The following is a 16,510-nucleotide window of genomic DNA, read 5'->3' as shown; positions in this document are numbered from 1 at the left end:
ACAGCAGCACTTCTCATGTTGCCAGCCTTGTTAAGCGAGACACTTCAACATTTCGTTGTGCTCAGGTGCGCATGTTGTTTTCTGTTTAGTATATGCTGTGATAAATGCATTTTATAATGTTTGATATTCTTTATATTAGGATGACGCAGTGGGTAGTGCTGTCACCTTACAGCAAGAAGGTCGCTGGTTCGAGCCTCGGCTGGGTCAGTTGGCATTTGTGTGAGGAGTTTGCATATTCTTCCAGTGTTCGTGAAGGTTTCCTCCAAGTGCTCCGGTTTCCCCACAAGTCCAAAGACATGCGCTATAGCTGAATTTGGTAAGCTTATTTGTCTGTAGTGTATAAATGTGTGTGTGAATAAGTTTGTCTGGATGTTTCGTAATACTGGGTTGCAGCTGGAAGGGCATCTGCTGCATAAAACATATGCTGGATAAGTTGGTGGTTCATTCCACTGTGGCGACCCCAGATTAATAAAGGGACTAAGCCAAAAAGAAATTGAATGAATGAATGAAATTTATATTAGTCTTTTAATCTGTAATACTTTTTTTTTAAATCGGTGAATATTAATTATTTTACTTTCTATGCATGTTGATTTTTCTCTTCATCAGTGATAGATTGATATTAATGTAATTATTGCTTTGTCATTTACAGTGAATCATCTTCACCACATCCAACAGTTCAAGTACAGGAGGACACCACCGACTGGACAACTGTGTTAACAAGACGAGTCACGGCAGTCTTCAGAGTTGATGGGATTGCGATTGGCCGGGCTAATGATGTGGATGAATATACATTTTTGACATATCCATCTTATTAGAAGAACACCTTGATGTTTCTGCAGTGGAATGTTTTGAATGAACTGTGGACTGTGACAAGCCTCGATCTACTCCAGTTACCAGAGTGATCAACCTTGTTTTTTGTTTCTCTACGTGCTCTTGGGATAATCACAATCAAGTTAATCCAGCACACTGCTGTCATTCATGCATAAAGCAGATTTTTAAATATCTTGTGGTCCTAATGACTATCAAAGAACATTTTCCAGATATGAATGCTTTACATGTCATGTTTACCAAAAGCATAAACACATATTGTGTTACAACAAATTACAACTCCACTTGAGGATGATGAGGAGTAATCTACTGGTGTTGAGGAAGAGGCTACTGATGTATTTGGTTTTCTGCACTGTTGAAGCAATTTATAGAGAAACATTGCCTTCATTCTGAAATACAGAGAAAATGTTGATGACAAATTATTTATTATGACTGAGTATTCTGACTAAAGACAAATACTTTGGACTTTATAAAGTGCAGTACTTGATGTAGCCTGTGTAATGTGTTTATAAATCTTAAACAGTATTCTTGTGGTCTTTGTATTAAGGGTAGATTATATACTGTACAGTGAGTGAACAATTTTTATTTGTTTTCTAAATTGTTCTTTTTACTGTTTTACATGTCTGCTTTATATTTACTGTGTAATTTTATTTCTTGACACATTCAGTTGTGAGTTGTAATGAAATATTTCTACATTAATAAATAAAAATGGACATCTGCTAACCAAAATATTTTATTTATTTATTTGTGCATGCAGTCACCAAAGGATAAAAATGCCTGGGTCAGTACCCTGAAAATGCTATATAATATAAAAAGGTACATTTTTGTACCTTCGGTGGGGGTACAAAATTGTCCCTTAAAGGGTACAAATGTAGAAGGTACAATTTTGTACCTTTAAATAGAGGTACAAATTTGTACCCTTAAGGGTACCACCCCAGTGACGGGCCATTTGTACCCTAAAAGGTACAATTTTGTACCTTTTTTTCTGAGAGTGTAGAGGGGCTTCGGTAAAGATGTTTAAATGACTTTTGTCAATATCTAGCCCGCTGGAAAATATTTAAATCGCATTATCTGTGTTATATTTCATCTGCAACAACAATACTGGACTTGTATAAAGACACGTTTGGAAATCTAAAACACACACATCTGAATGCCTAATTAGCCAAAGATCTGAGAAGATTTCTCTGCATGAAAGACTCGTGAATGGGAGATAAACCTGCTGCTGCTTCTCTAATAAGGTAGGAAATTAAGTTCGACAGAAATGTGGATGGTGTGTGACTAGTAAATTAAAATTCAGATTATAACCATATAGGGCTGACTTGCTCATCCAAATTAAATCACAAATGCATATCTGGTCTATCTTATAGAAATGGTCTGTTCTTCTTGTAAATTGACTGCGTTTTAGAAAAACAAAAATCTGGTCAGGATTAAATCAGGTCTATACATTAATTTAATTTCATCAAATTGAGTTGACATCACTGATCTAGAAATTGTACCTTAACTTGAATATGTCACGTATAACAACCTCTTAATAATTTACAAGTGGAATCTTAGGGTTAAAAAATCTAAATATTGAGAAAATCATCTTTAAGGTTGTCTAAAGTTCTTAGCATCAAAAATATATTTTTGATATTTTGGTAGAATATTTACAGAATGTCTTAAAGTAAGAGGATATTATCTAAATATTCAAGTGATTTTTGGTTTTAACAATTTATTTTGATGCATGCAATGTTTTTTTTTCTTATAATTTTACTTGTGCAACAAGTATATATCACAAGTAAATAATTAAAAATTTAATGTAATTGTTTGATGTTCTAATCCTTTTAAAGGTTATGTATTTATTTTTTACTATCAATACCTAATCATGCTATGTAATTAGTACCTAACAATAAGAAGGAAAACTACTGCCAGACCTTTCACTCCTTTATTTTTCTAAACACTATAAACTGTGTTTCTGTGATGCAAATTAACATGCACCAACTTTTATTTGTGCATCAGTGCCACCCAACATCACTGGTTCTAGAAGTTTTTTTCTTATTGATAATAAAAAAAAACAGTTTTAAAAAGTCTTTTATTAACATTATATGACATGAATCAAGCTAAATTTGAAAGTGAATCACAGCGCTGCAATTTTATTACAAACTGAATCTGAACCAAATATATATTTAAAAATTGATATTTTAAAATTTAAAGGCTTTATGAGAGAAATTAGTCCCATGTAGTGATATGAAAATATAAAAATGCATTGGTTACATCAAATGAAATAATTGATAAAGCAAAACATTGATGTATTTTTTATGACTTAAGAAAATAATCAAGGAAATATAAATGTAAAATAATGTGTGCTAGCAATCACTTTTTATTTTATTTTTTATTTTTTGTTACTGATATGATTTCCAGCAAAGTGTATATGAATGGCTTATTTAAAAACAGATCAGTAAACTTAATACACTGTCTGTTTGGGCTGTGCTGTGTGTCGTGAGGACTGACATAATAATTAGTGTCCATTAAGTGAAAACACAGCTCCTTAAATCTCCCAGCACTGACAATCAATAAACTCAACTAATCACAGAGACAGAAAGTGACGTCTCCAGTGACACAAGACTTGTACTTCAATTGGACTATTAAGGATTTGCGGGTCTTAAGGCTCCATTATCACTAACTGCAGTCTGCGGATTTTATCACTCACAGGAGGATTATTAGTATTGTCTCACTCTCTTTGACCTGCTTTATCTTATAATAGCCCATTCCAGCTTGGAAATGTCTAATGTAAATGGATGAACCACAAAACTAGTCCTATGTTGCCTGGTATATTTGTGGGAATAGCCAATAATACATAGTATGGGTCAAAATTATTGATTGTCCTTTTACTGTATGCCTTCTGTGAAGACGTTCTGTGAATTGTCTACTACAAATATAAAAAAACTTAATTGTTGTTTAGTAAAATGTATAAGATTTTATTTTTAATTTTCAAGCCTTTTCCAATTGTAAAGGCAAATTTGAGGAACAAATAGCAGCTTTATTAAAAGGTAATAAGGTTTATTATAAGATTAATTAAATCCAAAGAGTCATTCAAATCACAGGCAAGAGTTCAGGGGCAAGCAAACGATCAACAAATTAAAAACAGTCCAATATCAAAACCAATGACAAGGAAACTAGGAACGGGGATTTTTTTTTCCATATTCAACTTGCAAATCCATCCTAAATTTGAAAAAAGAATTAGTGTGTCCCAAACCATAGTATGTTGAAAAGAGTATGCCAAAGGTTCCTGGATTGTTTACTGTTTTCGGTAAAAACTTGAAATGTAGAAGTTTCCATACTCTAACCATTGATATTGTCCACAATACATTGCACATGGGACGTGAATTTGTTTAGAACTACAAGCTTGGGTGAAAAGTGTAAATAAACTACAAACATGGCGGACACACGAGACCAACCATTAAGTAGAAAGGCTTCGGTAAAGTTGACTGAATGACTTAATTAATATCAAGCCAACTGTAACATGTTTAAAATCATGTTTAAGTGTTATATTTAATCTGCAACAACATGAACTTATATCAAGGTATGTTTGAACATTAATGTCTGAATGCATAATTATCCAAAGACCTGAGGAGATTTTTCTGCATGAAAGACTCGTGAATGGTAGTTTTTACTGCTGCTGCATCAGTGGCGCCCCCAGAAAATTTTCTTAGGGGTGGCCAGAAGAGGCCGCACCAAATCTTGGGGTGGCACACAAAAAAAAAATAATGAATTCAGTGTAATGTTATATTTTTGTTTCTGGTAAATGAAATAATGTAGTTTTATTCATTTAATTAATTCTACTTGAAATATTGCAATTTATTCTTTGAAATAATTCAGCAAGTACATGTGCAAACCAAATAAAAATCTATGTTTAGTTTAAAAACACTTTTCATATACTGTATAAATGACTTCTTTTTTTACGTGCCTTTATTGTACATCATACGAGATATGCCATGTCTAAAATTAATGAAGATTAATGAGTTTATTATTCCCAGTGATGGGTTGCAGCTGGAAGGACATCCGCTGTGTAAAAATGTGCTAGATAAGTTGGCGGTTCATTCTGCTGTGGTGACCCTGGATTAATAAAGGGACTAAGCCTAAAAGAAAATGAATGAAAGAATAATGAGTTTATTAATTACCCAAACAAATGAACAAACTGAACAAAAGGGATTACTATACACACTCACTATACCTAATAATATTATTTATCCATATTGCTTTTTGAACCATTTTATTAATGCAGCTTCTTCTATTGATATACTGTAGCTTAAGGTAAATATTAAATAGCCATTGCTGTCTATTGAAGGTGTGTGTGTGCTGTCAAGGACGATCGGGGAGGTTAGTGGTGGTTCTAGTTTAAATGACACCCTGGGCGAACCACCCTATACACCCCCACCTCTCTTGAATTGTTAGATTTGTTATTCAATAAATATAACAATTTATTTATATTTATTCTAAATAAATACAATTAATATTAATATACAATTATTATTCTAAATAAATAACAGAAATCAGTCCTAAACATTACTGGAAAACAACAACTGGAGTGATATGCCAACATCACTTAAGAAACCTTTTGCATGAAAATTAATTATGACAATTCTAAAGAATACAAAAAATGTTTTATAGAATTATCTGTGGTCTTAGACCAGATCATGGCTGAGAAATCATGTTATGAAGTCTTACCTCCCTGAATCATTATCCCTCCTTTCTGCTTTAAAGGCATGCTTAGTGAAAGTAACATCATCATCATCATCATCATCATATTATATAAACTTTAAACGACTTTCAAAACTCGCTGCGTGCCGACACTTCTGCACAAAAGGCTGTTACTCCGGTTTCACGGCGCATGAGCGGTGCCTATTATGTCGGCGTGCATGCAAACAACCAACCGGGATTCACACAGGAGTGCGTGAGGCGCGCGGGAATGGTTTTCCGCGCGCATGCGTCAGTTTGCTTTCACCAGCATTGAACCAGAGGGGGAGAGCTACGTCAGTAACACCAACAATAATTTAGTGACTGCATTTTATTTATTAATTTATGTATTTATTTATTTATCTAAATATTGGGAATTTATAAGTTCATTTAAATCAATAATGTCAACCGCAAAATTATACTGGGGTGGCCACAGGGGTGGCCAGAGTTTACCGAGGGGTGGCCGTGGCCACCCCTGGCCACCCCTTGGAGGCGCCCCTGTGCTGCATCTCCAATAAGGTAGGAAATTAAATATGAAAGAAATGTGGATGACGTGTCGTGATGATTGACGGGGAATGTAACTAATAATGATCTGTTAACGAGTAAGTAGTATGTCCCAAAGCTTGCATAATCTTCTGAGACACACTCAAAAGTATCTACTTTTCCTTTACAAAAAAGTGCATACTTTTAGGGCATGCAAATTGAGATTCAGCAATGGGAAAAAAAAGTCTGAGCAAGGTGTGTGAGCAAATGTGGTGCTTAAAATGTCTTTATAATTGTGAACAGGTGCAACAGTGATAGAGGAAATAAGTATCAGGTTAACTGGAGTGATCAGAGAAATGCTTTATGGGCAGTGTAGTCTGGGTGAGTTGCAGAGGTGATGAGTGTGAAGTTAAACTTAGTTATTTAACTTTCAATATGACGTATATTATAAGGATAGAAGTGTTGCTTTTCATGAAAATAAAATATACACTTGTTCATTCACACATAAGACAGGCTATCATACATTTACAATATGTACTAATACAATTGTAAATAAAACAAATGTACATTCCCTGCCACTTTATTAGGTGCACCTAACTAGTACCGGGTTTGACCTCTTTTGCATTTAGAACTGCCTTAATTTTTTGTGGCATAGATTCAACAAGGTACTGGAAATAATCCTTAGATTTTGGTCCATATTGACATGATATCATTACGCAGTTGCTACAGATTTTTTTTGGCTGCACATCCAATATACGAATCTCCCGTTCCACCACATCCCAAAGGTGCTCTATTGGATTGAGTTCTGGTGACTGTGGAGGCCATTTGGGTACAGTGAATTCATTGTCACTTTTAAGAAACCAGTCTGAGATGATTTGCGCTTTGGCATTATCGGCGCGTTATCCTGCTGGGGATAGCCATCAGAAGTGGTCATAAAGCAATGGATATGGTCAGCAACAATACTCAGGCAGGCTGTAGTGTTGACATAATGCTCAGTTGGTACTAATGGGCCCAAAGTGTGTCAAGAAAATATCCCCCACACTATTACACCACCAGCCTGAACCTATCATACAATGCAGAATGGATCAATGCTTTTCTGTTGTTTCCTGTCATGGGTTAGTAAAGTGTTTAGCGAGAGATTAGTTGTCGATTACATACATTTCTACTGTTTCAAAGCACTGCACCCGTCCCACACACCAGTAATTAAACTAAAATACAATAGTAATTTATAGTAAAAAGGTTTAGAACCACACTAAAGTGTATTAGTGTATTTTTTACAACTATCTTTAAAGAAAACCACTGCATATCGTAGTGTTTAACGGAGACCAGCTGGAGACCAGCAGCTTGAAAGCATCGCTCACATAGCCTCCTCTTTAGAGCATTTGACACCCATGCAGGAATCGCTGGTTCGATCCCTGCTTGGAACGGCACTAGTTGGTATATGACTAATGTAAATACCTTGGATTTTACTACAGTCATCGTTGGTGTAATGTAACTTTATGTAACTAATGTAACCTTATGTGTAAAAACTACAGTAATTGAGTAATTTGTTTATATTACTGTTGTATTACTACATGAATGAATTGGTCAGTAGTGAACATTTGAAATTATTGCAACACAGTTCTTTCCTACACTTTAGCCAGAAGAGAAACTCATCGAGCTCGAATTTAAAAAAGCTTCGAGTAACGAACCTTTTTCCGATACAATTGAGTCGAGCGCTTAACTGGTTCAGAAAGCTTAATTTCATCATCACTAATATTTTCTCTTTTACGGCCCATTCTCTGTAAACCATAGAGATGGTTGTGTGTGAAAATCCCAGTAGATCAGTAGTTTCTGCAATACTCAGACCAGCCCATCTGGCACCCACAACCATGCCATGTTCAGTCACTTAAATCCCCTTTCCTTCCCATTCTGATGCTCGGTTTGAACTGCAGCAGATCATCCTGACCATGTCTACATGCCTAAATGCATTGAGTTGCTGCCATGTGATTGGCTGATTAGAAATTTCAATGAATGAGCTGTTGAACAAGTGTACCTAATTAAGTGGCCAGTGAGTGTACGTCTCACTGGATTTCAAAAATTATTATTATGATATTAAATTATTACTATGGATGACCAAGAGCTTAATTTAAATAACAAACAACATCAACAAACAGTACAGACATTTCGGCTTCGGTTTTAAATCCCTTAGTAAATCCCTAATATTGCTTATTATTTCATCTGTTGTTTTGTGCTTGAAGGTTATTCAGATATTACTATGTCCAACAGAGCTTCTCTTCTATCACACCACGTGTTGTGAATGATTTAGAATTTTAGTCACTGATTCATGAAAACTGAAATTATATCTGAACGAACATTTGTAAAGCCGGAGCAGGACAGAGGGTGGAACTGATGCATGACTGATTACTTTGCCACCTCATTTTTCATTCAGTTGCATACAGTTGTTCGAGCTGAAAATGAAAGCACATTTAGGTAATGGCAAATCTCTAATAGTGTTTCAACTGTCAATGTCTTCACCTAAATGTGTTTGTTTAACCTGGGCTCTTATTGCACATGATATTGCGTCCTAAAATAATAGATTGCATTTTACTGTCACTTTATCTCCAGCCAATTACAAAGAGTTTGACGCACACTTTGACATCAGGCACACACACACATTGTGTAACAGTCATAAAGTCATTTAGTAGGCTTGATCGCTGAGAGCAGATGTATATTTTTCTGTAAGGCTAACTGTACGCAGCATAAATTAGCGATCACGATACTAAAGTGGAGTATGTCTGCCGGTGTTTTTGCTTAATTTTATTTCTAAAGGAGCTGCTGATTTATCTGTCAGAGAGCTCAATGAGGGTGTTCTTACAGGCCTCATTTCTGCTGTTTGTCCTGGCGAATGTTTTATCTGCGCCATGTTCACCCGAGCAGTTTACCTGCGCGAGAGGTGGCTGCATTGATGAGGAGCAAGTCTGTGATTTCAGAGAGAACTGTGAAGATGCCAGTGACGAGATTGACTGTATGTATTAGTCTTTTTTTTCTCTTCAACTCTTTCTTTCCTGCTTTTTTCCGTGTGTCCTGTGATTACACAGGCAACTCCTGACAGCAATGGGCCTTTCTTTTCCCCTTTTTCCTTTCAGTTGACAAGATCATTTTAAATGCTTCTAAGGCCATCGTGTGTAAATAGTGAGATTTATGGGGCTCTCATAAAGTGGCACACTGGGAGGTCTACAAGATGACATACAGCGGTGCTTTTATAATATTGATTTAAATTCCCTGGGGCTTTCAGAAGGCAGAACATTGCACCATGTATCATTAGCACTTTATTTGGTTTTGCCCCTAAAGGATTATCCATTCAAATCTTTAAAATGATAAATGATGTCCATGTGAATTGTAATCTGTACACCTGTTTCATATTACAATAAAATTCGATTTTTATATTTCTTTATTTTACATCTGCTGCCTAGTATCTATTTTATGACAGCAGATTTTCAGTCAAGCGCCTATTAAAGGTGCTGTAAAGAAATAGCATGTTTTCTATGGTGTCTCTGATGATTAGCAGACGGTAGTGATGATATCTGTAATGGTATGATTTATTTTACGTGAGTTTCCTCTCATATAGGCTCCCAGGTTGTGAGATGTGACTTTCAAGAAGGTTTCTGTGATTTTCAACTTCAAAACGAGCATCATGTTTGGTTAAGAGGCTCAGGTTTGAGCTTGCCTAACACTGAGACAGGCCTTAAAGAAAATGTTACTGGTAAGTATAATATAAAATTCTAATAGATAATAATAGCTTTAGATAATAATACTTTATGCAAATGTACGTAAGTTTTACTGTATTTACTGAGTTCTGTTTACACATTTTTGTCAGGTCACTGTCTCTACATACGCTCTAACAATGGGGAAGGAGTCACTGCTGAATTATACAGTCCTCTCTTCAAGTCTTCAAACACATGTTGGGTACAGAAAATCATGCTTTTTTTGTTTCCCCACTGTCTCTGACCAAAGACTTTAGCATTCATGTTTCATCTTTTTTTAAAACGCATTCAAAGAATTCAAATTAGACTGCTGAATTATGATCTGTTCAGAATTGTGGGAGAAATTGTATGATCATGTTATTTAATGTTCAACTAAATAAATATGGTTTATATGGAATTGTTCAGAAATACTTTAACTCACTGTAGCCTCATGAGATAGTGAATTGTCCATTTTATGCTTCCCAAAATTTCTAATATCTTGCTGAAAGTAGTAGCTAATAAGTAAAAATGACATGATTTTGAATGCAGTCAGTGTTTTTTACTGATTAAATCAGTGTTTTTTCATCAATTATGCTGGTTATTTGTTGCTGATAAACTTAGTGAAAGCACTAAACATTTGTCTGAAACTTTTTAATATATGTAACCTACAATATATAATATTACATAGAAAATACTTGTATAATAGTATACCATTCGGAGGTTGCTCAGTGGTAAGCACTGTCGAGAATAATTAGAATATTAATAAATGGGCATCACGGTGGGTAGCATCAAGCAGTGGGTAGCACAATCGCCTCACAGCTAGAAGGTCACTGGTTCGAGTCCCGGCTGGGCCAGCTGGCATTTCTGTGTGGAGTTTGTATGTACTCTCCGTGTTGGCGTGGGTTTCCTCCTGGTGCTCTGGTTTCACCCACAGTCCAAATGCATGCGTTATAGGTAAACTAAATTGTCTATAGTGTATGTGTGTTTGTGCGAATAAGTGTGTTTGGGTGTTTCTAAATACTGGATTGTGGCTGGGTGGGCATCCGCTGTATAAAACATGCTGGAATAGTTGGCGGTTCATTCTGTTGTAGTGACCTATGAATGAATGACTATGTCAATCAATACAATATGTCGTTGTTGTTTTTTTTGACAAGAGAGTCATTGTGTATATGGTTTTCCTCAAACAATTTGCATTATTTTGTTCAGCACTTAAGCTCAAGTACCTGATTATGTGTCTAGAGCACTTATCCACTGCTACAGCTACACAGTTTTATTGACAGCAAAGAGTTATGCACAGACTGTCAGAGCTGTGACACGTTGGCTAGTTCATGCACTCATTGTGATCTATTGTTTTAGATCCTCTGTTATTGGATATGGAGTAATTCACTTTGAGTGCTTCTTTGCTTTAACAAAAATAAGATGACTTTGAACTTGGCAGTAAGAGGCAATAACATAACCTCACTTTAAAACAAAATGACTCTGAGTATGAGATGCTTTCAGCATTAATGTTATCTCATTTGGCCAACCACTGAATGCCTTTAATGTTTCTGCTTTAAAGCTCAATGTGTGTAATGAAGCAGGAAATGCACTGCTCGAATAGCGTTCAACTGTGAGGGATTTATTTTTTCTGTCCGTTTTGCTTTGAACAGCTAACTTTCTATCGTCATATTGGAATGCTGGCAGGGGCTTTGCAGGTTCTGATCCAGTTCAGATCTTCAGGAGAGATGCAGGAGGTCTGGTTTCTGCCCACCTCCAATCCTGATCCATTCACTCTTCCCTGGATGCGGACAGTGGTGATGTTAAACAGCACAGAGGATTTTAAGGTTGCTGTTTATGTACTGAATGAGTGTGTCTGGGGAAGGAGGTTGTATCATTTGTAATCATGAAAGAAAATAAGAATAGAGGATAGTTAAATAAGTAAATCTATCATTCTTTATCTACAGGTTGTGGTTAGAGGATTGATATTCAACAGCAGTGATCCACATGAGGTCGTAGCAATTGATGATCTGTCCTTCAGCAGAGGATGTGTGCCTGTTGTAGGTAAGTGAATGTTGTTTCATAAAAGTCAAATCAGTCTGAAGAGATTCAAGGTACTAATGTATATCAAATTAGGCAGAATATTTCTTTTGTAAAACCTGCAATAATATACTTTTAAAGAATGTTTGAATTACACGTTTATTACGACACAAGGATAAGTCAATTAGTACAGAATAATAACCTTCGAGGGAACGTTTCCTTTTTAACATTTATATATATTTATTTATATATATATATCGCTGGGGCACTTCAGATCATTTTGGAAGAGCACTTTCTATCCAAGACAAAAAAGGGCATATGCCCTTTGTTTGCTTGTTCTCCCCATGTTCACGTTTCACCCAAAAGATTAAAAATATGTGGTCTAAGTGAATTGGGAAGCTAAATTGTCTGTAGTGTATGTGTGTGAATGAGTGTGTATCGATGTTTCCCAGTGATGGATTGCAGCTGGAAGGGCATCCGTTGTGTAAAACATGTGCTGGATGGTGGTTCATTCTGCTGTGGCCATGCCAGATTAATAAAGGGACTAAGCCAAAAAGAAAATTAATGAATGAATAATAATAAATTAAAGAAAAAAAAAGAAAAGTTACAATACATATAAATAAAAAACTAAAATAAATAAATACATTTACCTCTGCATTCAACTTCTCACAAGAACACTTTTAAGAAAGGTAGATACATTGAACTTTTACACAGATGTTAAATAAATTGAAAATAAAAATCACAATAGCATATCTTTTATCTTTTATTGCACATATCCATGAGGTAATATTTTTTGTAGAAGCACCTTGCATCCTTGCCACAGACAGTTCCATATTTGCAATGTGCCACATATACATCCAGTGTTTCCGGGCCAGGGAGTGTGGAGGCTGCTAATGTACAGCTAATATTTTTTATATATTTAATATTTTCTTCTGAAATAGTACATTAGGTTCTCATAAATATTATACAATTTCCCAGTTAGCTTTTAGATGCTTGTACTTATTTATTACACACCAGTATTTTTGTAATTATTACTATTATATATTCCTATCTTGCAGTACAGTTGCTTTTTACTTTCTCGTTTTATACAACAACTAGCTAGATTTCTAACATGTTCTAATCTCAATTGCATAATTACTAAAACTTTATAAGTAATATCTAATGAAGAAATACTTGTGCCCAAATAGTAACTACATCAATAATAAATCATCTACTAAATACATAATGCTCAAAACTGAATAATAGAGATGTTGTTGACTGTTCCTCATAGAAGTCAATGGCAACAATGTGAAATTGTTTTTTTTTAGTAACAATCGAGTAGTAACTAATCACTAGGATCAGACGGAATCTATGGACATTTTTTGCTATTTCTGTCCAGAAGTTTGTTAAAAATCTGCGTATTTATGCGAAATGATTTTGTAAGTATCATAACCAAAACCTTAATATATAAAATAAAAAAGTAATACCTTTTTAACTTCGATTTAATGTTTACATTGCAAATCCAATTAGATCCACTTTATTTGGTAAACAAGGCATGTCTCTCATATATTATATCTACTAAAAGACAGAAAATATTACTTTACAGACAATATTGTAAATAAATTATATAAATATTTTCATATTAGTCAATAATTATACTGAAATTAATTAAAAAACTGAATAAATATAAATGTAAACATTTACACAAGTTAATAAACAGAATGATGGGCTAAAAATCTGCGTAATTCTGTGCGTGGGCCTAATAATCACAAATAAAATAAGCTCTAGTATCTAATGAGTTAAAATTTGCAACGAATGAATAGTTACTTGTAATATTTTAAAAAGTTACTAGTTACTTAGGAATAAGCCCTAGGAGCTAATAATAAGTAATGGAAAAGATACTAGTATCTAAAACATAGGTAATACTAGCATGCAATTTGATAGTACAGTTGATTAAATGGTAAATAATTTTTAATAATCTTAACTAACGTATGCTTTATTTGAGTAAGTTACCCAGTGTGTCTGAATATGGGGATGCTATTTGTTGTTGATTTTCCTCACTGTGAAGCTGTTAGTGAAGGGTGTGAGTTGCAGAGAGCTCAAGAGATGCAGGAATGTAAAGCTGTAAATAAGGTCTAATGCATTTAAAGCCCAGAGCTAGATGGACTGGACACCAGAGGGATGATGGTGATAGGCAGAAGAGAAGCTCAGCAACTTTCTAATTTACAGTTCAGCTCAAGATAGAAGGAGCAAGAGGTGTCAGTTATATTTCGAGCTCGTGCAACTGCCACAACAAAACCATGGAGTGGTTTTATTATCTCTGATGCAAAAATGCAGCTTTGCAGTTAGTAACTCTTTTTTACACACACATTTCTGTTCTGAGAATCATACTTTATTTTCAGACATAAATACAAACCTGCTGAGAACAAGGCTGAGTGTATATTTTCTATGTCCAAGTTGAGGTTTATGTGTTTGGTTGTAAATGTGTGTGATGATACTGCATCAGTGTGATTTATTTCAGTAGCACTCTGGACTGTCAGATTAATCATAGTAATGTGCCTGTGGTCAGATCTACTGTACATCATCACAACACGGTTAACAAAGATGAGAATGCAGGAAGGAGCTCTCAGCTGCTTTCCAACTTTATGAGTCCCATTTTAACTCTTTGACCCTTGCTTACCTCTTCTGTAGGAAATATATATGCTTTCTGTTTTTTTCTTTCAGAGACTGACAGTAAGGCATCTCTTCCAACTCAGTGCCTCCCGTCTCAGTTTCACTGTGGGGCAGATGTCTGTGTGGACGGGATGAAAGTCTGTGACTTTTCTTTAGACTGCCCCAATGGAGAGGACGAGGCCAACTGTTGTGAGTGTAGAGAGCTGAATATTAAATGGCTTAAAGCTGGCATGATTTAGGGATGCATATTTATTGAAATACAACCAAAACAGTTAATGATAATATGTAGGCATAGATTTATATTAATTTTTCTAAACCATCCCATACGACAAAATGTAGTGGATAGATGATTTTTTTAAACATTAGCTGCAGAAAGCAAGGAAACATTAGGAGCTTTGTTTTTCTTATCATTTACCAATTCTGAACTCCCAAACACGAGTCAGAAATTCAGTAATTATCAGCTGTTTGATATATTTTTAAACTACCTATAAGGATTTTCAACCAATACAGATACAGTGGGGGAAATAAGAATTGAACACGTCATGTATTTTTTCTGGGAATAATATTTTTAAAGGAGCTGTTGACATGAAATTGAACCAGATTTTGTTAAAAACTAAAAACTAAAAACATAAAAATAAAACAAAACAAAAGAATCTTTAAAAAAATGGTTATGTGTAATAACAATGAAACTATGTACTAAATTACTGAAATGTATTTACTACTTTTTATAAAAGTTTTTTTTGTTGATGGCAGTTTAAAGACACCTCTCATATGGAGGATGAAGTCACATTAATTAATCAGGTGGCATTTTTATAAAAACCTTGATGGTTCTATGGGTCTCGTATATATGATCTGATCTTCATTTCGTATCTTCTATTGGGTTCAAATCAGGTGATTGGCTGGGCCATTTTACAGCTTGATTTTCTTTCTCTGAAAGCATTTTAGAGTGTCCCTTTGTTTTGGGTCATTGTCCTGCTGAAATGTCTACTCTGGTTTCATCATCATCCTGATTATGTACTGTAGATGTTGGACTGAAGCAGCTAATATTAATTTACAATGACGTAGGGCAGAGGGTTGCTGAATAACTACTGAGAGATTTCAGCTGCTGTCTGGGCTTTTACAGCCTTTCTACACCTTTGTGTCATTTCGTTTTATTAAGCATAACCTAATTTGTAAACTAATTTGATGTTTTCTTTTTATATATGGACTTCTTTGGTTGTAACCAATATTCAGTGAAAAGTCAACAGCACCTTAAAAAAATGTTTTCTGAGCAAAATGGTGACTTATTTTCCCCTTTTTATTTGCACTGATATATTGAACATTACAAGACATAATTTCAGTGTGTGTACTTGAGTTAAACTTAAGTTGAGTTCAACCAAAAATGACAAATTTGTTATAGTTTATTTATATAAAATTAATTGTTTGTCATTCCAAAAATGTATGACTATCAACATTTCTGTGGCAAATATAAGAAACTAGTGTTTTTGTCTAGGGTGGATTGATACTTTCTTGTTTTATGTTTTCTAATGTTACAACGTTAATCTGGTTTTCAGCGGCGCAATGTGATTTTGAGTCTGACTCTTGTGGCTGGTATGAGTTCTTCCTGGGTGATGGATTTGAATGGGTAAGAGGCTCAGCTAATGGAGTCTTCACAGAACACCTAGACCAAACACCTCCACAGGACCACACTACCAATACAAGTGAAGGTGAGAACATTCACACAAATGCATAAAACCCCTTTTGTTTTAATAAATAAATACAGTCAGTAAAATGTTAAACAGTTTGTTTGTACATATATGCTTCATATTTCCTAACATTTGAGTTCTCTTCATCAAGAAGCATTATTTTACAAAGAGAAATATAGTCCTGTATAATAATATTTTTGATCACACTTTATTTCAGTTACATTCTCACTATTAACAAACCGTCACCTTGAAGTTATAAGGTTCTATCCGCCTTTTGAATGATTTTGAGATATTGAGCTTCAAAGTTTTTGCATTCCATATACTGTAGCAAACAGTATGTGTGTAACATTTTTTTTTTTAAGTCTTATAATGTAAACAACTTATAAAAAAACATCCCATAATGTA

General features: G+C 34.7%; 1 protein-coding gene across 9 annotated transcripts in view; it reads left to right on the top strand.

Moving 5' to 3' along the window:
• Positions 1-16,510, top strand: part of malrd1 (MAM and LDL receptor class A domain containing 1) — a 76,299-nt gene that overhangs the window by 9,384 nt on the left and 50,405 nt on the right. For 2 of the 9 annotated variants that reach the window (XM_087258567.1, XM_087258563.1), the window contains exons 2-9: positions 1,821-2,066; positions 8,887-9,034; positions 9,638-9,772; positions 9,887-9,975; positions 11,402-11,575; positions 11,696-11,792; positions 14,472-14,609; positions 15,974-16,126. In XM_087258567.1, the coding sequence (XP_087114693.1) occupies positions 11,426-11,575; positions 11,696-11,792; positions 14,472-14,609; positions 15,974-16,126 (538 nt within the window). In that variant the 5' untranslated portion in view covers positions 1,821-2,066; positions 8,887-9,034; positions 9,638-9,772; positions 9,887-9,975; positions 11,402-11,425. 9 annotated transcript variants of the gene reach the window in all.

This window comes from Danio rerio, chromosome 7 (genome assembly GCF_052040795.2).
Source record: "Danio rerio strain M-AB ecotype USA chromosome 7, GRCz13ab, whole genome shotgun sequence".
Taxonomy (NCBI): Eukaryota; Metazoa; Chordata; class Actinopteri; order Cypriniformes; family Danionidae; genus Danio; species Danio rerio.
This window is presented reverse-complemented; position numbering and strand designations above follow the sequence as displayed.